This window comes from Oryzias latipes, chromosome 17, assembly GCF_002234675.1.
Source record: "Oryzias latipes chromosome 17, ASM223467v1".
NCBI classification, from domain to species: domain Eukaryota; kingdom Metazoa; phylum Chordata; class Actinopteri; order Beloniformes; family Adrianichthyidae; genus Oryzias; species Oryzias latipes.
In genome coordinates, this window is record NC_019875.2 from 1,420,321 (window position 1) to 1,447,843 (window position 27,523).

Here is a 27,523-nt window from a genome sequence, read left to right on the forward strand (position 1 = left end):
TTCTTAAAGTTTCCTTTGCAATAACTAAGATCCGTTCTACCATGATTTAGGATTAAACACACATGACTCCACCATGGAAACACTCTTTAGCCTAAATAGGAATCTGGGCTGTTAAACGTCATAAATGGGAATTTCTTCATATTTTAATGAATGGTTTGGTCCAGTTTGAATTGTTGGAAACCTACCAGCTTAGACCACAAACATTTAGATATCTCTTCCAGCATGTCTGACAAAAGTCCCACACGTTGTCACACTAGGAAACAGACACACACCCACAGGAATTCTTAATTTGACAAATGATTTTCTTTTTTGGGGAAATCATACAGAGTGTGTCAGTCAGTAAATAACGAGGTGTCTCACCTGTGCAGAGGGTGACAGCAGGTGAAATGAAGGTTAACAATGTTCCAGACGGGAGAACAGCAGCACTCATTACTGGAAGTAAGTTCTAACCTTCCCATGAAGATGGACAACAGTGTGAGGCACAGCTCTGGGGAAAAAAGGTTTCTTTCTACTTTTTGCATATTTTTCACAATTAAGATCATTATAGACTGAACATAAATTCTTCCGATCTTTAGGGGGAACTTTGGTCCACTTTGTTTATTTTTTTCAGCATTAAAGGTCGGTCTAACGTCTTAAATGAACATTTCAATGAAAGTGAGGTGTTTTCAGTCTACAGTACCTAAAACCCCTTTTCTTCAGAAGATCAGACGGGGATCTTTGGTTTAAGTCTGTTACCCAAATGTTTCTGACCTTCAAATTACAAAGTGGTGGATTTTCTGTCTCTAAAAGAGAAAATAGGCAAAATTGTCTGCTTCTGAAGCTCTGCAGCAGCCCCAGACTATCACACACACACAAAAAAAAACAACCTTGGAAAGTTTTAATTTTATTAAATCAATTTCCATCATTTTTGTCGATATTTTAGATGGGTTTTTATCCGTCTTCAATTCTGCCAAATGGACACAATATTGTCTACTTTCTTTAGTCTTCGTACTTTTTAGTGATGTGAACTAATCTTGATTAATACATTTTTTCATTCATGTGGTAGAAGTGAAGCGACCTAACTTTAGTACTTAACTTGTAGCTACATCAAGGTTTTTTAGCACCGTTGTACAAAATATAGTTGATCAAGAGAGAGTCCCATCAGGGAGAGCATTTCTAAACATCTGGGAAGCAAAGGCATGACAAAATATAAAGCCTTAATTGTTTGCAAAGGCTCAAATGAGTAGAAACGTATAAGCATCTGTCACAACTGTCCTTATGGGTGGACACAGGCTTTCTGTGGGGAAAAACTGGGCAAATCTGTACAGGGCTTGTAGGTGTTCTACACTTTTTAAATTCTAGACCACTCGATGAGCTTGAAGAGCAAAAATATTCATGTGCAATTTTTTTCTAGGCTTGTTGTGGGTCACGGCTTGTAGTGAACATTTAAACAACACGTAAAAGTGTGTTACGCAGCCACTACGCAGCCCATTTTACACATTTTTAAAGTTTTGGTCTTTTGTGATATATGCCTGATATACATAATGATAAGCATAATAATAAACTATAAAATAAAATGAAACACCAAGACCTTGACAAAGTATTCCAAACTAAATCTGCAGTTCTAAATCAATTACGTTAAGTTGTAAAAAAAAAAATTTCATTACATTTTTAACAGATTTTAGGATGAAAGACTCAAATCTGTTTGCAGACAGAGCACCTGTGTGGCAGAAGACTCCGCTGTATGCAGACTGGCTGCAGTCGCAGTGGAAGCCGTTGTCTTTCTCCACGCAGCGGCCCTGGTGGTGGCAGAGCGAGCCGTAGCTGCTGCAGTGACCCGGACAGCCGGGTCGGACCCCCGGCGTGATCTTCGCTCTTTCCTCCAGATCCAGAGTGGCGCCGTTCAGCTGCAGAGAGCGAATACAACCACGGAAGCCCTTCTGTCTGGACGCTGTTCCACCTGAAAGAAGATAAGCGGAAAGTTTTATGAGCCAAAGAATGTCAAATATCAATATGATAACCTCTCTATTTCTGTAAATGTGACGGGGTGACCTGAGGTAGCAGCTGCTGGCTGTCAGTCTGCACATGACACCCATTCACTGCAGCTCAGCTCTTCAGTAAAGCATCTCTTCTTTTTTGTGATTCCACTCATAAATTAGCAAAGCGACAAAGCAGCCCGGAACATGAAAATTGCCTCATTATCTCCTCTGATGGTACAAAAGGAGCAATTCTCACCCTTCTATTTGTAAATGTCTAACATTAACCCACAGATGATGAGCATGGGCGACACTGATCTGCTTAACATGCACAGCTCAGTAATTTGATGTAAAAGCATATCGATTGGTTTCAAAACTCCCAATAATGATTCCCATAATAAAGCTGTGAAATCAAATCCCACATAAACTGCAGTCTGACAGATACATACTTCAAAATATCTGCAAGGTAGCAGCTCTTCAGTAACTAGTGTGTGCTTGTAAATGTTCAGAAAATTTGTTAAAGCCAGGAGACTGAAAGAGGAAGTTACACAATAATAAACACAACAAACAAACCCACATGGTGGTGGAACATGTCTGGAACAGCATGAAAGACAACACATTTGTGTTGACATGCGGATGCTGTCATCAAGTGTGTCTCTTCATAAAAAGGTTATCCACTTTAAAATGAAGTTGTGTGGATGAAGTGTCAATGATTAGGCCAGACCAGTCCGTCATCCCGCTGGCTTCTGCCGTCATCTCACCAGACAATCTGGGCCTGGCTGCCACAACATCCCCACTAGCACTATGAGCGCTCTTTTTGGTTTACCCTCCTTTAATAAAAGGAAAAGGAACCGGGATGAGGGGGCCTTCCTGCTCTCTCATACCTGGAGCAACATCCTCCTGCAGCAAACGGACATCAAGGGGCGGAGTCGCTTGTCAAAGTTTGACAGGTGACTCCGCCTCAGTCACAACCATCTGTTTGTAAAGACGTCACACACACTACCACCTGATGACGACCCTGACGAAGTGATTCCGCCGAAACATGTCAGCTATGTGAAAAAACACAAACCGTGTCTGAGAAAATAACCCAAGAAGTCAGTTAATCTTATAGACACAATGAACTTTATTGAACATAAATTTACATCTATACAAAGATACATCAAACATAGGATAATTAGTCATAAAATTATGTCCACGTACACTAGTAAATAATTCAAGTGGTACTCTTAATCATAAATAAACATATTAGCTCTTTTGCATATAGTTCATGACACAATGAAACTATTAAATCTTTGAGTGTCAAAATGAGTTCAATGGATTGCTTGAAAGAGAGTGGGTGGAAGCCAACTTGTAGAAAGCCTTTAGCTTCAGTGTTGACATTTTTTTAATGACCGTAACTCTTCAACCATTTACACCAGGGGTTCTAAAAGTGCGGCCCGGGGGCCAATGGCGGCCTGCGGGAAGATTTTTTGTGGCCCTCAATAAATCCTAATTTATGGTTATTAAACTAGCTGTACATTGCGTTGAAAATCTTGTTTTATGGTATCTGGCGACATCTGTAGGAAGAAAAGGTAATTACACTCGGTGTCAACAGTACAGTGGATTCATTTCACCACAAGAGGGCAGACAACATTTTCTATGTCACTGCCTCTGCGAAAGGAAGGACCGTGACGATGGCAGTAGAAAAAGAATAAGAGCGGGATTCGGAGAGAACCAGAGCAGGTTCCTCTGAGGAAAAAACGTTGTGTTGGCGAGGAGAAAAAGGCGCTTTCTAGCTAAGTGGACAAATGCTTACTTTGTGGTACCTCATGGGCTGGATAAAGTCCTGTGCCTTATTTGCAAGCAGGTAAATGCAAAGCTCAAAGAATTTAATTTAAATCATTACTATGTTACAAATCATAAAAAACGATGCCAAATTTACCGGCGAGGAGCGTAGCAATAAGCTCCAACGACTACAACGAGGCTATGCTGCACAGCAGATGTTTACAAAAATGGGAAAATCCAGGGAAGCTGTGACAGAAGCTAGCTACGTTGTGGCTTTAGAAATGGCCCAGCGTAGCTAGCCCTTAAGTGACGGGGAGTTTTTAAAAGAATGTATGCTGAAAGTAGCTGACATTGTTTGTCCCGAGCAAAAGAAAAAGTTTGAAGAAACAAGTCTGTCAAATGATACAACTACTAGACGAGTAGAAGATCAGGGCAGTAACCTCTGACAGCAACTGGGAAAACATCTGGAAGTCTGGTTTACTGTACAAATGACACTTGGTCATTAAAGTTATTAAAAACAACTTTTTTTCTTTATCCATTTTTCTCACCAAAATTGGGCCCCAGTCTAATGTCAAGTTCCTAATTTGGTCCTCCACTACAAAAACTTTGAGAACCCCTGATTTACACAATGGATGTAATTCTAGCAGATCCTGAAGCGGAGAAAAGCGACTTTGTGGCGTGATGCAACACTTTGCGTTAGTAATGTGTGCAAAGCCATGATGAAAAGTCACTCTTCTCCACGTCAAAATCAGTTTCTTCACCTTGATCGCATAAGCGCTCTAGGAGTAACAGTTTTTCAGAGTGTGTGTCATTTAGGTGTTGCATGTGACATTTTCTGTGTTAAAGGGATAAAGTGAAGGACATATTGGGGTTAAGTTTCTTCCCTGAGAACACAAATATCGTCAAGCCTGGGATTTGCATCATTGTAGCTACCAGTATATGTGTTGCTTTGGTCCACTCCAACCTGTAAACTTTTTATTTTTGAAATGCGTATTCTGCTCCTTAAAGCTAACATAGTCTTATCCGTTCAATCAATTACAGACATCCAGAAATCACACAGCAACCAGACACACCAGCTACTTTCTAATTTAAAGTCACTCTGACCATCTTTTGATCTGTTGTAAAAGCGTTCCCAGTGATCTCTTAACTGTGATTATGCCGTTTTTAGCCCAAATCTATAAACCATCAAACACAGCGTCATTTTCTAAGAGATAGTTTCTGCAGAGTGCTAGTAGTTCAGTGGGTGGGGTCGTGCATACAGCCCACCCTTCCCCTCTGTTTACATACTTTACATACTTTCCTGCTAGCTCACAGCCCCTCACACCCCCAATTTAACATTTCCGGTGCAACAGGAATGGGGAGCAATATTGGAGTTATCCAGCTGTACAGTTTTGAGCCAACTGCCAGCTCAGACGAGGAAAACAAAGACGTACACGGATCTATTTGTCTGCACGTGGATGCATCAGAATGAAGCAGAGCAGAGACTTTTGCCACCCCAGCACATTTGCCACAAATGTCGTCTTTTTACATTTTTGCATCTGCTCCTGATTCACATCAATTTGAATAAAGAAATACTCAGAAATGTAATTTTAAGTTGACATTTTCTTAATATTTGTCCACCATCATCAGAAAATGAACATGTTAAGACACTATTTTCATCAGAGTGTTATCATCAAGCAAAGCTATTCTTTCAGTGCAGATGATTTCTTGATATAAATAGGTATTTGGCATGTGGGTTATAGCAAACTTAAACCAAAATGGCCCCCTCAATGTTTCTAAACCTGCAGATTTAAAAGAAATGCTTTTATGCTAAATCATATTTTTGTTTTTTTATATTCAAAACTTGCATACATCAAACGCCATAAAATCTGTTTTATTCCTTTTTTAGTTGCAGAATGGCAGAGTTGGGTTTTAAAAAGTGCCTTCAGAGACAAATCCGATTTAAATGTACATGAAGGACTGCTGATGGTAGGATCAAAGTCAGCTTCCATATGGTGGGCTCTCTGTAACTATCTGCTATTCAAAGACACCAGGGTCTGAAAACGATCTATAATGTAAAAGACAGAACAATCAGATGCCAGAACTGCAGCGTGTTAAAGCAGAGATCAAATGATTCTTTGATCCACAAACTGCATTTTATTACAAATGCATCTTTTAACTAATGCAATAAAAGTCACAAAAGCATATTTAACAACCACATTAAGCAAAATGACGTTTTATTATTAAACCTTTACAAAGGGAGCGACTCCTATTTCCAAAGCTGAGAGGAATGGATTCAAAAGGACTCCAGACCCGTCACTAAAAATGGGAAAGGAAGGATTAGAAATCTGTGCAGGGCACTGACACAGCCTACTAATCAAAACAATGGACTCCACTGTTCTATAAAAGCTAGGAAGGATTAGAGTGCATTTTTAAATATGCTGTAAAAACATGCACAAGCCAACACTGAGATTTAAACAAAGGAACAGTTGCTTCACAAATCAAGTCTTGTTAATATAATTCATGCAGTCAAAATACTAAGTAGGTTTGCATACAGCTTTTCAGAGGATTAATTTACATAATTCAACACTTTGCTCTGCATTTTTAATGACTGGAGGAGAAAGTATTAACTTTCCTATGACTTGTTTGCAGTAGAGTTTGCCCGTGAAAAAAAACTTCAACAAAAGTCAACGACCCCCCCAGCAGGGTCAAAGTTCTAAGCATCAGTTTGAGGTCCCACTGCAACTTTATGTGAAATCGATGCCATTTTGAGCAAGAAATCGGCACAACAGGAGCTCATTAAAAATTCGCCTTTGGGTTGTGGGCGGGACTGTTGGGGAAGTTAGCTCTGCTAATTTCCCATCAGCCCTTTGTTTACACCAATAAGTTATATTGCTAGAGACGCTACGCTAGCCTGTAAAGACTGTCGCCATATTGGAAAGCTCTGCAAACAATGAGACCTGGCTTAGCAGAAACAGTAAAATGACCATGAAATGCTTCAATTTGGTCCAATTTTAAAAAGAAAGAAATGCCTCAACCATCTCAAAAATAGGACCCAGGTCATGGGGCAATGACATTGTACAAGACACATTTCAAACTTTTCCATAAATAATAATAATTTATTCAAATCTAAGATTCACACAAACTGTTAGACTCCTCGTCAGTGTTTCAAAACGGGTTGGTGGGTAGCCGACGTTGTTGCAAACAGCTTGCGCCCTTTGTATATGGGCCGGTCCCCGCCCAGGGTGGCGTGACGCAGTCAGAGCTGACTAAGAACAGTGCAACTCGGTTGGTCGGTCTGGGGGGGCTCACGGACAGGAAAGAGGGTGCAGCGGGGGAAATGCAACTAGAGGTCTTCGCTCGCCGTTACAGACGGAAAGATGGTTAGTTTCTTTTCCTCCGTTGAGTAATGTGCTTCAGGTCAGCGGGCCATACTCCAAAAAACAAAAAAAACTTTGGTGGTCCTGCCAGAAAATGTGGAAATAGTGAAGTCTAATGCTACCATTGACTTTGAATAGACTACAACATCAGCCTAAACGTTCACTAGTAACCCTTGTGCTATGCTAGGCACTTTAACATTGGGAGTTGGGTCATCTAGACCCACTAGACAGTGCTCTGAACCTTTTTTCTTCAATGATTTGTGATCTTCACTGGTGTCCATGGATTACATGAAATCTTTCCACCTTTATCCACTTTTGTCATGGTAGGGGGGACACGTCAATGTGAGGGGGGGGTCATCTAAGATAGCACAAGGGTTAAGATAGTAAACTCACTTAGATCTTCCAAAAGTGTTTTCTATAAATTCTCCTTTATTAGCTGACAGTAATAACTTACTTGTGGAAAGTCACATGCTTTTTCTTCTAGCTCTGTGTGTGCAATTGGAGCACACCAGTGAGCTCGAACTGTTCAGTATGGCGTCCAACTTTGCGTACACAACAAGCTAGTGTAGCGACTCTAGTCTATATAACTCAATGGTTCACACTCTCTCCCTTTAGCTTAGATCTCACAAGCCCAAGCTAACATTAGCGTAGCAAAAAAACTGTGAGCAACAACAGAGTTCTCCAGCTGCGCAGTGTTAGGGGGTAACAGATTACTAAGTAAGAAATGACTGTAGTTTAATTACTTTTGTCATTAGATGAATAACAGCGAATCACAGTTCAAATTTAGTTAATTAATAATAATTACTGGACTACAGAAACCCTCTTTACATCCTTATTTAGGTTTTGTAGGCACTGACATTTTCTCTCAGTTAAATGAAATGATATGGAGATGAATAAATAAAAATTGGAAAAAGTACCGCAGGCATGCACGCTAATGCAGAGGGAGATTAGTCAAAGTACAGACATGCCCTCATTGCTGCAGTCACATCGCTTAAAATCAAAGTCCCATTTGTGTTTTCAAAAGACTGGCTTTATTTCAGATTTGATTGATGTGAATAACTTCATAGATATTGGCGTGACAGTTTCTTTTATTCCACATTTCATAAATGAAAGACAAGAGGATCTTATTTGTGCTATCTGTTTTTTCCTTAAGACTTTGTAGGAGTGAAAAATCAGTAAGTGATGCGAATGACTTTTTCAAATAAGTAATCCATTACTTTTAAAAACTAATTTACACAACACTAGTTGAGGCAGATGGCAGCTCAGATGGGGATTTGTCTGCGTCGGAATGAAAGCGGAGCAGGGAGTCTTTGGCCCCGCCCACGGCAGTCGCTGCGTCACAAACCCAAGCTTTTTCAAACCGTGTGTTTTCATCTGATCCAAAACGATTTGAATAAAGGAATACCCAGAAACACACTTTTATTCTTAACTTATTTTATATGTGTCATCCATTCATTATGAGAAAACTCTGACAGACAGAATCCCAACATAAAGAACAGCTGAGTGAACTCATGAACACTACTGATCATCTGAGTTAAAGCACGCTCTTCTGACCGATGGAGAAGTCTGTGGTAATAGACAACAAATAGATACTGACAGCATGTCAGCATCTATTTGTCTAACATGGAAGCAGAGGTTTGTAATGATACAGTCATAGTCATCATTAATTTACCGTGTGGAACTATTACCTGGCTCTTAAGGCAGATGAAGATTTTCTTTCCAAAACTCAAGTTGATTTCCTGGTGGATGGAAACGCTGTCCATGCATTTTTCAAATACCGTATACCTTTTAAACAGTTGCAAAAATGATGCAGCCGGCCTGGCGTTTATTAAACTGCTTTTAATCCATCAAAGACAAAATGGTGATTCTGTGAAATTCTGTCAGGAAATGCAGAAAACACCACCAGATGAACATTTCAGGATTTATGGAAATGATGAGAACGTTGTATTATGTTCTGATTAGCACTGGCTGCGAATGTTTCTTTTCTTTTTGAAGCATCATCAATCGTGACAGGTGAACCTTTCCATCTCAATAATCCATGTCAAAACCAGTTCTTGTAATCTGTCGCTCACTTTCTTTGCACCTCCACCAGGCAATTGTTCGCTTGTTGCTCCTTTTTCTGTAGCCGTGTTCTCAATATGATCCACTTTCTTGCACCATTCTTGGATTCGTTTAGGATCCACTCCAAACATGTCATGCAGATTCCTCACCAGAATGTTCCTTGACGAATGCCACCGCACAGTATTTAAACGCTAAATGGAATGAGCGTTTCCTGGCCATCACTACACTTGCTCACAACACAAATACATCAGACAGCCGGCGTCTGGACGACTGTGCCCCGCGGGATCTTAAAGAAGCCCGGCCATTTTCAGAGACCAGCGTCTGAAGTAATGAGCACCTGTTAGACCCGATGTTCATGGGAAACCGGCCAGAATTGGAAGATAAACGGTTTAATCCCAAATGATAAGGTTGATACTTAATCTGGTTCCTGTCACATAAGTGTGTTAATGTTTCTATTCTACTTGTTTTATTTTCTGTAAGAACAAATATTAATTAATGTTTGTACTGTAGTGCAAACTGTTCATTATAATTCTGTGGCTATTAGTCAGCAGCACAGTATGTAAACTTTCATGAGATGCTTCATTTGTAATAAGGACATCCTGAAAAAAATTAACAAAAAAAAATCATTATTTATTAATAATTATTGATCGCTCAAACAGCAAAATGTTTTTATTTTTATTTTAGAGATTAGAAAACTATCAAGCCGCTTCGCTCAGAAACTTGCTTTAATCCCAGTTTATATTGATAAGTCAATATTTATCTGCCTCTGCCACCAGCATCCCTGTGTTTGTCCAATCTAACTAGTGTCTTCACTTGACAAAATATTTATAAGCGGATCTAACTTGGACATGTAAAAATTGATTTTTTTTATTTCTCTTCTTGACAGATCTGCAGACTGAACCAATGTTTGCACAGATCATTAAATTAGAAAATAACATAAACCTACAACGCTGATGTAAACAAGGCAACAGTATTGATGAAGGTTGTAGGTGGTCAATGCCTGTCTGGTGTTGAGAAATTGGGGTCTTTGAAGTACATAAAGGAAGTCTCCAGACGAAATCGGCACTAAAAGTGTTGTCATGGCCGTATGTTTATTTATAGAATGTGATTATTGCTCTGTGGTTTGAGACTGCTGCCTCAGCACTTTCAGACTCAATCGTGCTGAGCAGCTGGTGGCATCAGGCCAAACGCTGCTCAGCACTTTGTTCGGGGAATACCAGACCAGATAACTGAATGAGAAGATGTTTGTTTAGATGGTCAGGTTGGGACGACTGACCATATTTTCTGCACTATAAGGCAAACATAGATGTCTTACATTTTTTAGAAAACAACTGCGCCGTACAATGCTGAGCATCTGGATGCATTCAGTTACACGGCGCTGTGTCAAAAGGTCATTCTGTGTTTCGTTTCGAGTTGCAACCAAAAACTGGAGTTATTGAAAATACGCTAACGCAGCAGCTAGTGTGTATCGTTGTTGGAGGCTAACATTTCTAACATGTAGCATGTTACAAACAAGTTCTAGAGTAACTGTAAATGCAATTAATAATGCCTGAGCTCTTTGTCTCTGACTCTTGTCTCGCTCAGGCTATGGTCACATACCCCAAAATGCCACCGTGCAGCTACCTAAATGCAAGATTTTAGCAAAGTCAGCAGGTGGCCACACAGCAGCAATTGTAAGTTGTACTTTTACACACCAAGCGATGGTTGGGGAGGTTTAAAGAAAAAGTTACAATTTTATCGCAACCGGACAATTTTTCTGTAAAAGTTGACATGGGTCAGTGGCTGCCACCACCCTTTGGTGAAATGACATCATCCCTGCCTGACGGTCTGCCGCCTGAGTGCCCCTGCTTCTGTGAGGCAAGAGTCCTCACCAGTACACCACCGTGCAGCCTGCCACTAATCTCCAGATGTTTTTTTTCCGCGAATATCTTTAAAACTTGTTTTTTTTTACTCAGGTAAAAGCGTCCACATTTTCCCTGAGTAGAAGCACGATGATGGTGATCCATTAGCACTGACTCAAGAAAAATGATTGTCTCTGAATGGGGCCTCTGATTTCCATTTCAGACCAATTTTTGCATATTGTTGGCTCTTACAGGACTCCACAGACCAATTAGAGCTCATGTGTGAACCATGTTGACTGATGTCAAAATAAAAGCCTACACAACATGAACCTGAGTGGGTAGCATTTGTGCTGTTGGTCCATGCTGCTTTTATCTGTGTGGATGCTTGACGTATGTTTCTGGGTAATTAGAAGGGATAACAGCCTGCACCTTTCCTTTTAATGGATTCCCAGAGCAGGACAGTTCCTCTTTTCATAATGGACAACGGTTGGAAGTTGATAATCAATCCTTTTGGGACACTTTCTCCCATTCTCCCCAACACATTGCCTCTGTTCACATGCATTGTTTTCTCCTCAACGTGCACTAAACGTCTGCATCACCTTGTGCAGGTAAAACTAAATGTTAAAACAAACTGAAAAGACAGCAACTAGGATAGAGCCGAGAGGAATCATAGATAATCATTAATGATAAAAAAAAAAACCTTCATTTTGAAACAAATTTATTTTGCATATTTTTAAATGAGCCCGTGGCAGACTGATGACATGTCCATGGTGCACCCCGCCTTCACCTATGAGTAGCCGGGATATGGCTCCGACAACCCCGAAAGGCAGATAGTGGGGTCAGAAAATGGATGGATGTATTTAAACAATAAGAGTTGTATGCGACAAATAAAATGCTATGGTTAACAAAGTCGATGGCCTCTTTTGAATCAAGCAATATCACACATCAAGTTGCACCTTTTACAGAGCTTTTCAGGCAGCTGCTCTGTCTGTAATAAACTGTTTTATGGCTGAACACAATAACACTATATTTGTGGTGAATATAGTGACCATTAACTCTGTATGATCCCACTGCACCTGATTTAGAGATGAGTTAAGGCATCAAACTTCTTTGCAAAGAGGAAATAAGACAAACAGCAAATATTGAAAAAGCAAATGGGAAAGAAGGGTAATTCATAAAAGTACTAGACTCAAAACAAAGCTGCAACCTGCAGTCTACACAGACGAATGAAAACAGCCCAGATGGTGGCTACCATGAAGGTGAATTGCTGCACGGTAAACCCTTCAAGTACCACAAATAGCTCTGTACAGTGAAGCATTTCATAGAGACATCTGATGTCAATGTATGCGGAAGGTAAAGTTCTCCTGCAGGGACCAAAGAACAGCTAAATTAAAGCCTAAAATCTAGTGAGGATGCTGCAGAATTCCAAGAACAGAGAAACATTAACCTGAACTGAAGCTCCCCGGAGAGCAAAGGAGGTAATGTACAAGACAATAAACCAGCTCTATTAGACACATGTCGAGGTAAGAGAGAGGAGATGTGGAGGAGAGAGAAATGAGGGGCAATGCCACTGTCAGCAAGGTCTGAAGAAGTCCAGTGCATTTTTTTTTACTCACCTATGAAAAGCTGGCTGTTGAGCTGCAGGTGGAAGTGTCCGTCAGCAGTCGCCTGCTGCCTAACCACAGGAAGTCCATCCAGTTGAAGCGAGGCCTCTTTGACGTTGCGTTTGGCTCGAACTTGATGCCAGCGGTTGTCATTCAGCGGGACACTGGAGTAGACAGAAACCTCCAGCGGGCCGTTCCCGACATCGAAGGAGAAGACAACCTGAGTGGAGGCTGAAGGACAACCCAGACGGCACTGAGTAGGGGTCTGTTCGGTAAACAAGGCTGCTTTTGACAACACATTTTTGACATGTGAGCTTTTTCCCCCCACCAAAAACGTTTTCAGCAGTTATTTCTAGATTTTTTTATCATTTGCTGCACATGGCTTCATCTTTACCGAGAGTTGTGCTTTGCTTTTCAAATGGCTGCATTGTTATTTCAACATAAAAACTCGAGAGAAAAAAAACAAATGCAGAGAAAAAAGAATAAGGAGATTTGAAAAAAACAAAAGGATAAACAACATTTAAATTCAAATGGATCTGGATTTTAAAAAATTCTGGGATGGACTGGATTCCCACACATGGGTTCTCAATTGAGTTCCTAAACAAAAGGCAAATTTCACATTAATGCTTGTAATATTTGAAAAATAATGATACCGATAATAATAATAATACATTTTATTTGTTTGCCGCCTTTCTTGAAATCCAAGGTCCCTGAACAAACAATAGGGAGAGGGTTAAAAAAGCTGTAATAATATACAAGAGGCTAGTGTATTTACATTTGTGGAGAGTTAATTAACCTGCATGGATAATTTAATTTGTCTTTTTATTTGTTCAAAGATGACGAAGTAAAAGGGACTGAATTTCTTTTCGTTTTAGACGTTAAAACTTCAACGGAGAGGTTCTACAGTCCGGATCTGTCCCACTTTAGCATTATATTGATAAGTGATAGATACTGTAAAGCTTCCCAGCTTTCTAAAAGACCACCCCTCAGAAGGGAGAAGTCCATCATTGTAGTTGGATTTTTACATTAAATTTCCTCACAAGGTACAGCAGCTCAGTTAATAAAATCGGAAGGTGATTTATGTCAGTTTCAGGGTGTCTTACTGTGTAAAAACTGCCTCCAATGGTAGTTGTCTGTGTGTGAAACTGTTCCACAGCTTGTTTGATAGCATGTTGTATTTTCTGCTGCTTTAGCCCTTATCTGTGCATTCTTTTGAATACCCTAACTCTTCAACCCTTTACACAGTTATTGAAAATGAGTGGATTCGTTACATTTTCACAGATTCTTACTTCTAATTTATAATAATAATAGTAATAATAATAATAATAATTATAATTATTTATATTAATATTATATTAAAAAAAGAAAGGAAAAAAAACTATTTTTCTTTGTGTTCATATAGCCCAAGAGCTACGCTCGCTTGATGTGTTGCTTTCACTTAAGACCTACATTTTTGTTGATGTATTACAATTATTTGTAATTATTTTATGGATAAATCGCCAGTGTTTCGGGATCTCTTATTTTCAGCACATCGAAAAACGACGAGCTGCATGAAAATATGATGTGGAGGGGCGTCCCTACCCATGTGTCCATATATGACGAGCTGGAGTTTTGGTTACGTAGGTGTCGCTGGCAACATCTCCGATCTTAAAGGGTGATTGAATTAGTCTTTCTTGAGCTGATATACTAGTCACTTTGATATAAGTTAACATTTTTTGTTTGTACGCCTGTCAAAGGTTTTGCACATTTTCCTGTAGCTCTCTATGGGATATTTGTTGTAAAGTTTGTCACAGTATTTTAGCTGGCTGACAAATCTATCCTGAGATATTCTCAACAGAGCAGATCGTCCCTTCATCCAGATCTACCAAGAGACACGTCTTTTACACCGCTCAGCAGGAGACTGAACCAAATGCTCATCCTCCCAGTTTTGAGCAGAGAAAGTATAGCGATAGCAGAAAAAGATGAAACAATGCCTCATCATCCTGAAGTAACTTGGTTTAGCAACCGCGCTCTCAGCTGTAGTGTTTCATCCGAGGCAGCCGGCAGCAGAGCAGCTGCAGCAGCAGCGTTCAGAGAAGAAACAAGCAACACAATGATTTTCCACAGGACCCAGGCTTGTAGAGACATCCCCGTCTAAGGGTGTGGAGGAGTCTCTTCACATTACACTCTAAAGAAAATGGAGCATAACAATACAATTGCAATTCTTAAACTCAATTTAGAAAATTGGCTAAATAGTTTTAAAATGTACTTTTCTTTCTCCATTGTTTGGTGCATCATGGTTCTTGTCATTTACATGGAACAAAAACATCTTTATTAGAGTGTTTTTCCCTTTTAGTAACAAGCTGTAGAACCTGGGCTTGGTGGAGAGATGGAGCTCTGCTCTGAGCCTGCTAAGAACTCAGGTGGGGGAAGTATAATGGTTTGCAGCTGTTTTTTAGGGCTTGGGCTCTGGTCCCTGCTCTGCAATGCTTCAGTATTACTTTGCCTCATTAAACAAAACAAGGTCCATAACGTCAAAAATGTTTTAAATCAGCCACACTGAAGAGGTGTGGAGTGCTAAGGGGGTTTCTGACGTCATGCCACCACCTTTCACCAGCCTTGAAGTACAGACTTTAGGCCAACAAACTCCTTCAGGACCTTTTTATTCTTCTTTTGAAGGTGTTTAGAGGCGCTGGTGTGTTTGTATCAAGCCCTCACCTTCTGTTCTGAGCTCCCACTTTACTTTGTTCCACCCAATTGCTCTATTTCAGAAAACTGTTCAGTTCTTCTGGCTTCTCTTTGCCATTTAGAGCTCTTCAGGTGACATCAGAAAGCATCTGTCCAATCAAGTATCAATTCACAGTTGGGGTTGGACTATTGTTCCACCCAGGAGCTCTGAGGTCTGAAACATGTGGTGATGCAGAGGTAGGGCGGACCTCTGATTGGAAGCTTGCAGGTTCGGTTCCTGCCTTTCCCACCCATGTGTCCGAGTGTTCTTGGGAAAGACACTGAACCACATATTGCTCCTGGTGGTTATAGGTCGGTAGCAGTGGAGCCGCCATCAGTGTGTGAATGTGTGTGCATGGATGAATGGGACTGTGACCATAAAGCGCTTTGGGTCGTCATGAATGGTAGAAAAGCGCTCTACAAGTATACGCCATTACCATTTCTGAAGAATGGAATCCATGGTCAAAGGGAAAACCCAGATCATAATGGTGCTACCACCGTTTTTTGGCTGTGGATGTTTTTATCAAATACTGCTACTCTTTCTCCAAATTGTAAATGAACACGCATTTTCCAACAAATAATTCCTTTTGCCTTATTAGAATATATCGTTGAGTCTTGGAGTTATTGAAGATTTTTTCAATCCCTTGCAGTTTTTTTATTGCTAAACAAAGACACAAAGAAGTGTGTGTGTAATTTGGACATGTTTGAATAAAAGATACAGTTGTGCAATAAGTGTCAGACTAAATCTGAATTTACGGGGTAAAATTTGGGAGGTTTTAGTTTCACCTAAAAAAAAACAAGATTTTTCTTGGAGGGTAGTTTTAATACACATTAACTTTGCATCCTTGGGGTTTAAAGATTAAAACTTCAGTGTTATAATCCGACACCTCCACCCTAATCCGCTTTAAATCTTTAGCCTGCAGCTCTTACTGTACTCACAGCTCAGTTCGATGCGGATAAAGTCTTTGATGCCCAGGTTTTCCAGGAACACCCCGGAGGAGGCCGTGGTTTTAAAGAGAAAGGAGATGTCGGCGCTCAGCTCTCCGTGAAAGGTGGGGAAGTGGAGGTACGACGTCTCCTTGTCGAAGAACGCTGCGTTCCAGAAGTTTTCTTTGAAACAAAGTTAAACAACAACATCAACCAAGGACAGTAATGAGCTTGAACACAGTTGTGGTTTCTGCCAAGTCATCCTCCTTGATTAATCACTCCCACATATGTAACTCTCCATCTAGAGGTAAAATTTAGGCGTAGAGTAGCTGTAATTGCAATCAGTCAAGGCTGTAATTGAAAGCAGACAATTCTCCATCTGTCTATAAATGAGCTTCTGATCCATTTAATGAGAAGCAAACATTGAAGTTAAGAAACATAAATGGAAATTTGCATCAAATCTTTTTACTGTCAATTACTTTAGTTAAAGATCTCCTGGTTGTTCTAACCACAACAAAGTATGAAAGGATTGATTTACTGTCGCCACGACAACGGAGAGGTCCCACTCTGTAGGCTGCCTCTGAACCCGGCCGCTGGACGTCACCCAGCACCAGGGAGCGCACCGGGAGGTTTCCTTTATGGGTGACCAGCCCTGAATCTTCAGTCCTTTAAAAAAAACAAAAGGGAAAAGGGAGGAGAAGCAGGGGAGTCGAATTGGGATCAAGATGTGGAAAAGCAATTAAAATAAGAAATGATGGAGAAAAAAGTGGCTTAAAAAAAGAAGGATAGAAAAGATGGAGGATTGAAGGAGCAGGTGAAGCAAAACGAAGAAAACTCATGCAGCCAAAGAAAATGTGGAAATGTAAAAATACATTTACAAAAGGAGAATGAGGGCATGAAATATGTTTTCATGTATTAAATGCTTTGAAATGTCTGTTAATCAGCTAATTTGGATGCCTAAATATACATCAAGACTGCAGCAGTAATTTGGTGCTGGAAAGGAGCATTTTTTACCAGGATGTTTTAATAGTCCGCCGCATCGCATCACATTCATCCTGACACTGAACACTTCATCGCAGCCACTTTCAGAAAGAGCTCTCCAAACTGACAGCTGAGCGCGCCGCTTCAAACCCATGTTTGGAAATCTAACACGTCAATCCGTCTGTCAGGTGAAAAGTCAACCGAGGCAGAGAGGAGGCAGACCAGGGAAAAGCTCCGGGCAGAAGTTAGTTGTCTTTAAAAGTTAAACTAAGACAACAGACAAACACATCTGGACAGACAAATAATTTTGAGCTTCATTACATTGACAGCAAAAGTCATGACGTTCACTTTTCAAAGCTGGATTTGTCATCAGAATTAATGTCAGGAGGACCTTTGTTGGGCTCCTGGTAGTAATATATTACTTTTTCACTTCAAGATACTAGCTTTGATGTCAGAGCGACATTAAAGACCCACTCTAATCAACATTTGATGTATTTTCAAGTCATTCCCACTTGTCTTTTGACTATGATTATGCCATTTTTAGCCAAAATCAAAAACTTGACAAACAAAGTTCACCTCTGACTTGTAGTGAAGCAAATCTTATGTCCCTGTTGCTGAGAGTTCTCTGCTAACAGCCCCTCACACCCCAAACTAACATTACCTTTCTCTAATTTCCTAATCACTTTTAGTTTACAAGCTCCTACATATGCTGGTTTATGAGGAAAAACAGTTTATAGATTTGCATATAGTGAAATATCCAGTCCTGCATTTCCTAACATTTCCTCCACCTGTTTCACACTTTTGAGAGTTAAATTCTGTGAGAGTCTGTGGCCTCAGTGTGTACATTTTCTCTTGGAAAAAGCTAATTTTCCTGAAGGAAATCTACTTTTGAAATGCACTGATTGCACAAAAAAATTATGATTGGTTACTACGCATGTGCCCATCAGTAGGCAGGACAGGCTCCGGCAACCCCGTGACCCTGAAAGGGGCATAGTGGGTTAAAAAATGGATAGATGGTTACCAAGCAACTCACTGTTTTTGTCTTTTGTCCCTTCTCTTTACAGTGAAACACACCTAAAGGGAAAATTCACCTTTTGGAATAATGTTTTCATTATTTTGACATTAAATGCAATATAATGCACCTAGTCATGTTTCCTCAAGCATCGCCTTAAAGAAACATGTCTGCAATCTGATTTAAGAATGAACTGATGCATAATTATCAAACCTGGAAAAGAAAATCTGACTTTAGGGGAAAAAGACGCTCTAAATGCCAAATGCTAAATTTGGCTGCAACCTATAACAGTGGGCTATAAGGCTGCACAATATGAGGAAAATTCATGATTTACGATATTAATGATAAATATTGCGATGACGGTAGACTTTCAATACATAAATACCAAACAACCAATAACATAATTTCCAATTAATGACACCGTTTAATTTAAATAAGAGTCAACATGACTTAAATTAGACTCTAAATGACCCTCGTCTACGTGAACTTCTAACATAAAAGGGCCCAATCCAATTGGTCAATAACCTGAAGGAGTCCTTCTGATTGGTCAAATGCATAAATGGATTTATTTGATTCGTAAAATACTTCAAGCTGCCATAAAGTTGTTTTAGCACATTTAAGGTAACCTTTTATTGCAATTTTCGCAGTCTTTTGCCACATGCATATTGCACAGCTGGACAACGATAAATTTGCGATTTATTGTGCAGGCCTAGTTGGCTACATAGTTTTTTAGAATCTATAAGGCCTTCCGCATGGCAGTATCACCTAGTGTGCCAAAATAATTTAGATATCAGTACCAACTTTAAATGCATTTACAGACAGGCATTAGTCAGCTCCTCAATAAGCAAAAGTGATTTACATTATGCCGTTAGCATTGATACAAAGGTTTCTGAAATCAAATTATGAACTTGAACATTTTTGGACAATTTTAGGAAGCCCAATACAAAGCAGGAACTTTGCAGGAAGAGTCAGGGTTAAATTATAACTAAGCCCTGAACATTAAGCTGAGTCCCTAAACACTTCTGTAACAACCCAACATCAAACAATTTTAACCCTATCTTGTTCATTTTCTTCACTTTTTTCCATGTCTGTGATGTTTGTGTTCTTTCTTGTTGTTTCTGTTGTGCAAAACATGATGAAATAGGTTGTGTAAAGTCCAAAGACTCAATCCTAAACAGCTGACGAGGACATTTCTCTTATCTCTGCAGTGCTGACACAGCTGAGGACAAGCATTGTTTTTACTCCCTCTTAAAGATCAATTTGCTTAATCTTCACTCGATTTAAGATCCTGTTCATGGTTTGAAGGAAACCCTGTCCTTCAGAGACTTCCTTGTCACTGACAGAATTTCCCTGCAAATGCCCCACAAGTGAACTTTGCATGAGTCTCTGCTGAGGTCTCGAATGAACACAGACTAAAGCACTAATCACGGTGTTTCTGAAGGTCAGTACCACTCGCTGCGGTCGGCGTCACAGTTGCAGTAGTGCTGCAGATCCACACAGTTGCCCTGCAGGCCACATGCACACTGCTGGCTGCCTGGATGAGCCCCTCCCCAGTAGGTCTGGACCCGGCCGGGACTGGGACCACCGAGCCACCAGCTGAACGGAGAGCCCTCTGGAACACACACATGAAAAAAACACAACCTTCACTGTCTTGCTTTGCTGAACTTCCTACATTTAATTCTGTTTAGTTCTGGTTGCCTTTCTAACCAAAAACATGAACATCTTTGACCTCTGATTACTGACTAACATATTAGGCATTTTAAAGCATTTGATTGACCAAAGATTGTAGCATATTTAAATTAATTACATTTAAAAAAATATAACTCAGGCCTTTTTTAATAGATTAAACATTGCTTCATGAATTTTGACAATAAGCACAGAAACATGGATAAAAAAAAATTGAGAAAAGATAAATAAAATAAAAAAATTATGACCTCAAAATGTCAGTGGCTGGTCATTTTTATGCCTTTACTGACTGTTGAGCTGTAGGCATGTTGATGTTGATAGACTTAAAAGACCTCAGTGTCCATATTTAATTCCAGACCTTCATAAAAAAGTACAAAACTATTGATTAATCATTTTGTTGAATTATTTCTAGTGTAACTTTTCATTTTAACTTTTACTGAAAACTAATAAAATGTTTGTAATGGCAAAGTTTTAAAGAATCAACATAGCTAATTGACGTTAATGTATCAGATACAGTATCAGCTTCTGAGAGCAGGCGTGAAAGACCCTTTTGTTTTGTTTACTTTCAAAATAGTAAAAAACAGAAAATAATTCATTAAAAATATATTCAATCTAATTTAAATCTAAGATATTTGTAGACGTAAAAATTCCAAAGCAGAAAAACATTGTAAATGCTGAAATAGTGAATCTGTCAGTAAAGCCTCTCTCTGTATAAAAACCATTTCTCAGCAGAGAGATGTTCTGAGCTCCTCACCCGGACAGGATATATTGTTTTCATATTGAAGAGAGCAGACTAAACTGAGGAGTGTTTTTTTCCATTCTGAGTGCAACCAATATGGTGGGGGGTGATTTGAAATGTCTCTGCTGACTCAGCATGTCTTTATTTTTGCAGTAAGCAGCAGAGAGCTCACAAGAGCCAATATTCCCCCCTTTTACGTCTCTTCTGTTGTATTTGCAGTTGGCATTCACCGTTTTATGACCTGTGCACCAAAATGAAACTTCACCAAATGAATTTACCTCATGACTTCTTCAAGCATCTGCAGAAGAGAAATCTAAAACTGACAACACGCTACTCAAAAACCTTTGCTAAAAGGCTGAAACAAGTATTTTTGCTCTAAATTGTTGTAATTTCACTACAGCAGTGATTCAGTCCTTTTGACATGGTGCCTTATAGTCAGGTATGCCGTATAGTGTGGAAAATATTGTGAATAAGAGTTTTAGGTGAAAAAACTAATACCTATTACATTTCTAAGCTTTCCAGCTAAACATATATCGTTTCCATTAAATATGACCTTTGATTTGCAGAAAATGATCTGCATCAGAGCAGAAAAATAAACCTAAAATAGACTGTAGTCAGATGAAAGACGTAATTATTCTTAATATATGTTGTCATTGAGCTTTTACTGAAAACCTTTTGCTGTTTTATATTTTATATTTCAGCTGTTGTTCTATTCTATATACTGCAGCTGTAAATAAGCTAAAATGTGAAATTTTGTGGTGTAAAAACAGAAATAAAACGTGTGATAACTTTGTGATATGTTTTCATGTCCACTCGGAGAACCTTTCTGTCAAGTGAAATATAGCAAATACCTTGAGTGTTAAGGAGGCGGGACTTCCTGCAGTGATAGGACAGCTCCTGCTGGCAGTGCTCTGATTGGCGGATGACAGCGAGGAGCTGCTCCTCCTCCGCCGGGTATTCAAAGCGAACTGCCTGCTGGTTTACACCGGGAGACGACCGCACTCTGGTCAGCTCGCTGTTGTTGTGCTGGATCACCAACCACGTGTTTTCCTCTGGTGGAAAAACAAAGCAGCTGATGACTAACAAAACTCTGCTTTAACTTCATAAGCTGTTGGTAAAACGATCTGTGTTGGAGATCAAACAGAAATCATGTTACAGGAAATCACACACAGATACGTTGAAAAGAGAAACTAATTCACACTTTTATTATTAGTTTTAGAAAGTGTAAAAATATATTTAACTAAAAAACAATGGATTCTTTAAAGACCATACAAAATGAAATGTCCACAAAGCATAGTTTTAAGAAAGAAAAAACAACAAATAATAACACAAACCAGTTTTCTTCTGAATCCTTTTACAAGAGAGCTGCAGTCAGAATCCACTCATCATGTATAACATTCTCCTGATAAGCAAAATTCCGTGTTGCTCCCTGTTTTTGGGCAACCAACCGAGCCCTGGCTCAAAGCTGCATGGACCTAATCAGACCTTTGAAGGTGTGCTGTGGGGTCTGGTACCGAGATGTTAGCAGCTAATCCTTATAAATACGTCTGCTGAGGTGAGAGCTGAGGATTACACCTGTTTTTCCAACATGTCCGACAGATGTGACATTTCATTGAGGTCTTTTAGATTTTTGTTTGGGCACATCATCCAGCAGTGAGGGAATATTGATTTAATTGAGAAAGTGGACACATTCAGCAAGGTGGGTTGTGAATTTCAAAGCAAAATCCCTAATGGATGGCTGGAGCCAAAAGCGTCCAGCCATCACAATCCGCTGGATTGCTTTTTCCCCCTTAGCATTTCTCTTTTTTATTAAAGGCCAGGAACATGTCGTCTATCCATTAACATGAGAAAAAAAAACTAAAGCATCACTGTTGAGCAGTGACTCCCCGTCAGTGGTCCGTGGAGTCACTTAATTAGCAACTCTAAATTGTGCATGGGTGTGTGATTGTGACCCTGCGTTAGACTGGCGACCTGTCCAGGGTGTCCCCTGTCTTCGCCCATAAGTGGCTGGGATAGACCTCATAGTGCCTTACCACCCAAACAGAACACTTCACTCCCAAAATGCAGGACTGCTTGTGGTTCCCAGAATTTCTAAAAGTACAGTTGGATGTAGAGCCTTTAGTCACCAAGCTCCTGTTTTATGGAATAAGCTCCCAGCTCATGTACGATTGACAGCTGAAATGGGCTCAAACCTGGATTAAATTATGATTTAGATAGTAAAGAATACATTAAACACAGTTTCTAAATTTGTGAAAATTTGAAATAGGATGATTTTATATGGTGGATACATTTAAAATTATATATTTTTTATGCATCAGTCTGCCCATTGTTTTGGGTTGTGCTGTATTATAGGCAGACAACACAAATTCACAAGTCTGGGGGCAGCAGAGGTTCTAAACAATAAATATTTATTTTTAAACAGGTCAAGTGGTTTGCGAACAGAACCTGGTCTGAGGAGGACTGCGAAAAAATTATTCTATTTCAAATTTTCACAAATCAGATAAAGGTTTCATACATCAGAAACTGTGTTTAATGTATTCTTTACTATCTAATGGATAATTTAATCCTGATTTGAGCAGTCCAGGTCCAGCAGTTTTTCAATAGGACCTGGTTTGAGGTGGTATCCACGGTAAAATGCGATCAAATCATCCTATTTATAATTTTCACAAATCAGAAAAAAGGTTTCATAAATCAGAAACTGTGTTTAATGTTCTTTTACTATCTAAATCATATTTTAATCCAGGTTTGAGCAGTCCAGGTCCTGTGGTTTTTGAACAGGACTCGGTCCTAGGTGGTCTTTGTGTGAAAAATGCAGTGGAATGTTCCTTTTGTGTCCTCGGGAATCAGAAACTGTGAATAGGAAGCATCGTGTAAGAATAGAAGTGGCTGCTTGAAAAACATAACAAATCAATGTTAAAGCTCCTCAAGGTTCCTCAAATTCAGTAAGGGTTCACATATTTTGGCAAAAACACAAAGAAATAAAGCATTAAATACATTTGAACAAATGTGTAATGTAAAGCGCTCTGGCATGATTTCAACAAGAAACTCTTCCAACAATTTAGGATTACTATGCAAGAAAAGGAGGTGTGAGGATGACATTTTCATCCGTTGAATCCCCTAAGCTTTTTCAAGAAAAACTAAGCATCTTGAATGAAAGCAACTGTGTTTCAAAACTGTCATGCTGACCTGACAGCAATATCTGAAACACACAATCTGTGACAAACATTTTTTCAAAAAGGAGGTGGACAAGGACAAAAGGAGAAAGCCTTTCAGCTGCTAACAACAGGAGGGAGGAAACCAGACAGACACGGCACTGACAGAGGCTTTATGTGGGATTAAGGGTGCCTAAAAAGGTGTAAACAAATGAATAGCATAAAGAAATTTGTTAATTTTAAATATGCAAAGCATTCATGTGTGTCTGTGTCACCTGTCATGTTGCAGAACACCAGCTGTGGTTTGATTGGTCCGCTGCCATCCACATCGATATAGAAATACCCAGACGTGTTGCCGTTGTGTTTGTAGGCTTCGCAGGACGATTCGAACACCGCTGGGTGGGGGGGTGCAAAAGCGAGAATGAGATCAAGAGCAGCAGGCTGGCCCACAGAAGATGCGACGAGGATGAAGATCACACTGGTGAGGATTATGTGTGCTGCTTTTTATGTATGTATCACTGCTGAATCAATGCCTCATGATCAGAGAGAGGGAAAAAAATAGCCTGAGGTTTTATTTGTGCTGCAGTGCCCATAAGCAAAAGATAAATTCTGCTGGGACAGCAGCAATGACTGATGTGGAAACACGGCCTCAATAAATAAAACTATCAGACTTTTATCAACCCTGCCTCTTCCTCTCTGCCTCCATAAGTCAATAAGTCTTCCTCCTCTCAGCTCTTTCTCACACACCAGCATGGCATCCTAAAACACTCAGGCGCTATAAATCAAACTTATATCAGAGGGTTTCCGTAGTCTGCTCACATGTTTATTTCTATTCCCCAATGTGAAAAGGTCTTTTTATTCAACACCTATCCTAAGTGTTCAGGGGCAGATTAGTCTTTTGGGGCCTAAACAGGCACACACATTTATCTAAGAAGTGCTTTGACTTTCCTTCTATAAGTCTTACCTCAGAAGTTTGTCTAACTGTGCCGAAGTGATGGTGTTCTATTGTGCATTGGACTGAAAAGTTAGTTGGCAGGCACCATTTAGGTAATTTATACCGATAGCGATTATTAGTAGTCAAGAAAGCAGATAACAACATAAAAAAAATTAATCTCAAACACCTTCTTTATGTGTTATTGTAAACTCACTGTGGAGGCCGTTGCAGTTTAGTGAACTCATTTTCATGTTCAAGAAACCAGTTTGAGATTATTCCCGCTTTATGACAAAGTGCCTTAACCTGCTAGGAGTAGCCGTCAAAAGATGAGTACACTGTGGTCATAAAGGGATGGACATGGTCAGCAAGAATACTCAGGTAGGCTATGGCGTTGGAATCAAGCTCAACTGGTATTAACGGGTCCAAAGTGTTCCAAGGAAATATCCCCCACACCATTAACCCACCACCACCAGCCTGAACCGTTGATACAAGGCAGGATGGATCCATGCGTTCATGTTGTCTTTCATGTGTTCTGCTGCTGTAGCCCATCTGCCTCAGATGTGTTGTGGGTTTAGAGATGCTCTTCTGCAGACCCCAGTTGGAACCAGTGGTTATTTGAGTTACTATCATCTGGAACAAATCAGGACCAAGTCTGACCTCTGGCATCAACAAGGCATTTCTGCCCACACAACTTCTGCTATAACTGGATATTTTCTCTTTTTCGAATCATTCTCTGTAAACCATAGAGATGGTTGTGAGGAAAAATCCCAGTAGATCATCAGTTTCCAAAATCCTCAGACTAGCCCGTCTGGCACCAACATCCATGCCACTTTCAAAGTCTCTTCAGTTACCCTTTCTTCCTCATTTTGATGCTCAGTCTGAACTGCAGCAGATCGTCCTGACCGTGTCTTCATGCCTAGATGCATTGAGTGCCTGCCATGTAATTGGTTGATTAGAAATTTGCGTTAACAAGCAGTTGGACAGTTGTGGCCAAACGAAGTGGCCTGTGAATGTATTTGTCGCAGCTAGAATCTGTCAAACTTTGACTATGTTTCATCCACTTATTTACATTTAGCAAAACAGATTTTTATACTGTATGTACATTTCATCACTGATATTTCAGCTGCCCTGCCCCTCTGAGTTTTTTTTGTTTTGTTCATGTTTAGGTTGGTGGGGTGGCTCTTATGCAGTCATGACAGTCATGTGACTCACAGCTGTGGCAGGTAGCTCCGTTGTAGCCGCTGTCAGAGCAGTTACACTGGAAGGCTGACCAGGACTGAGTGCAGACCCCGCCATGTTCACAGTGACTGGGAGAACACCTGCAATGAAGCCTAATGTCAGTTGGTCTTTAAAAAAAAAATCTGCTTTTAGACACATTTCCTAAAAGTACTGCCAGATAAACATCACAAAAGAGGAATAGCACAGACATAGTTCACCTCCTTTTGCTTTAAACATTAAGAAAAAGCAGGAGACAGCTGCTTGCAGCAACCGCAGCTCTGACGAACTTCCGGTGGCTTACCTGACTCAAGTCTGTAAGTGGCGACTCACAGCTGTGACCCGTAGGCCAGGTCAACAAAACTTCAATGCAATTTTATGGCATAAATTGAGCACCTTTTTACATGGTGGATTCATTTTGTCCCATAATATTATCCCAAAGCTCTCAGTATTCTGAGTTTTGTTGATAAAATGAGAGGATATTTGCCAGAAGTGACTATGAGCTCTGACTTCTGAAGTGAGTCTTACGTGACTCACGGACTTTGGCTCAAAGCTGATGAGCCGTCACTTTGCGGGTCTTCCTTCCCCAGCGCAGAATCCACAAGTGAGGCGAGCAAGTTTAAACTCAGAGTCATAAGATTTTGTTTAGGCCTATGATCAAAAAGGGTTGGAGTTTAATTAAAGAATCATTAAGTTTTAGATCGTTTCTGATAGAGACTTGCAGTCTTCCATTTCTCACTCTAGAACTTTTTGTCACAGATGTTATTTATGCTTCATGTTTAATTACTGGCTTTTATGATGGAGGAAATTGGGTTGTTTTTCCTCTGTTTGTGTTTCATTCGTTCGTTTTCTAATCTGTTTGGTCCCTCTCGGTTTGTCCCTTTCGGGGTCACGGGGCTGCTGGAGCCTATCCCAATCTCTTGCAGGCGAAGGCTGGGGACACCCTGGACAGTTCCCCAGTCTGTTGCAGGGCACAATCACACACCCATGCACATTCACACCTATGGACAATGGACATACATGCATGGGGAGAACATGCAAACTCCACGTGGAAAAGGTCTCCCATTGATGTTTTGTTTCAGGTCCCACAGCTGGAACTTGAACCGGGGGCCTTCTTGTTGTGAGGCAAGAGCGCCACCAAGTTTTTGTTTCAGCTTTTGTTAAAATGCATGCATATGCCTTCATCCTCTTCTCATTATAAAACTTTAAATAAGACAGAAAGTTTTATGTGAAGTGTGTTTTAGGGCTCAGAGAGGCGCTGAAGAAAACCCCAAACATTCACAAGGACTACAGGCAAACAAACAACAAAAAGGATCCAGTAGGGACAACAGCATTAAAATCTCTCAAATGATCCAATTAAATGGTTTCATTATCAAACCAGGACAACTTTTAATACAAACAATAACGAAACAAAACAGACGATGTAAGAATTGTGAAAATAAAACAAGATTTCAAGTACCAATGGGTGATAAAAAAGGTAATCTTGATCTATTTCTGATGTATGACTGACTCACCTACTAGAACTCCTGGAAAGAAGGAAACAAACTTAAAGTGTGATGAATTATCTAGGATGGCACATACGCTATT

The 27,523-nt window shown here is 39.9% G+C and overlaps 1 protein-coding gene across 2 annotated transcripts in view; it reads right to left on the bottom strand.

Moving 5' to 3' along the window:
* LOC101156435 (contactin-associated protein-like 4) overlaps positions 1 to 27,523 on the bottom strand; it is a 199,148-nt gene that overhangs the window by 28,889 nt on the left and 142,736 nt on the right. For both annotated transcript variants that reach the window (XM_023965220.1, XM_023965219.1), the window contains exons 11-18: positions 25,934 to 26,040; positions 24,063 to 24,182; positions 21,487 to 21,687; positions 19,660 to 19,822; positions 16,756 to 16,883; positions 16,230 to 16,400; positions 12,597 to 12,815; positions 1,700 to 1,939 (exon numbers count right to left, since the gene is read on the bottom strand). In XM_023965220.1, coding sequence (XP_023820988.1) covers positions 1,700 to 1,939; positions 12,597 to 12,815; positions 16,230 to 16,400; positions 16,756 to 16,883; positions 19,660 to 19,822; positions 21,487 to 21,687; positions 24,063 to 24,182; positions 25,934 to 26,040 — 1,349 coding nt within the window. The remainder of the gene's footprint in view (positions 1 to 1,699; positions 1,940 to 12,596; positions 12,816 to 16,229; positions 16,401 to 16,755; positions 16,884 to 19,659; positions 19,823 to 21,486; positions 21,688 to 24,062; positions 24,183 to 25,933; positions 26,041 to 27,523) is intronic.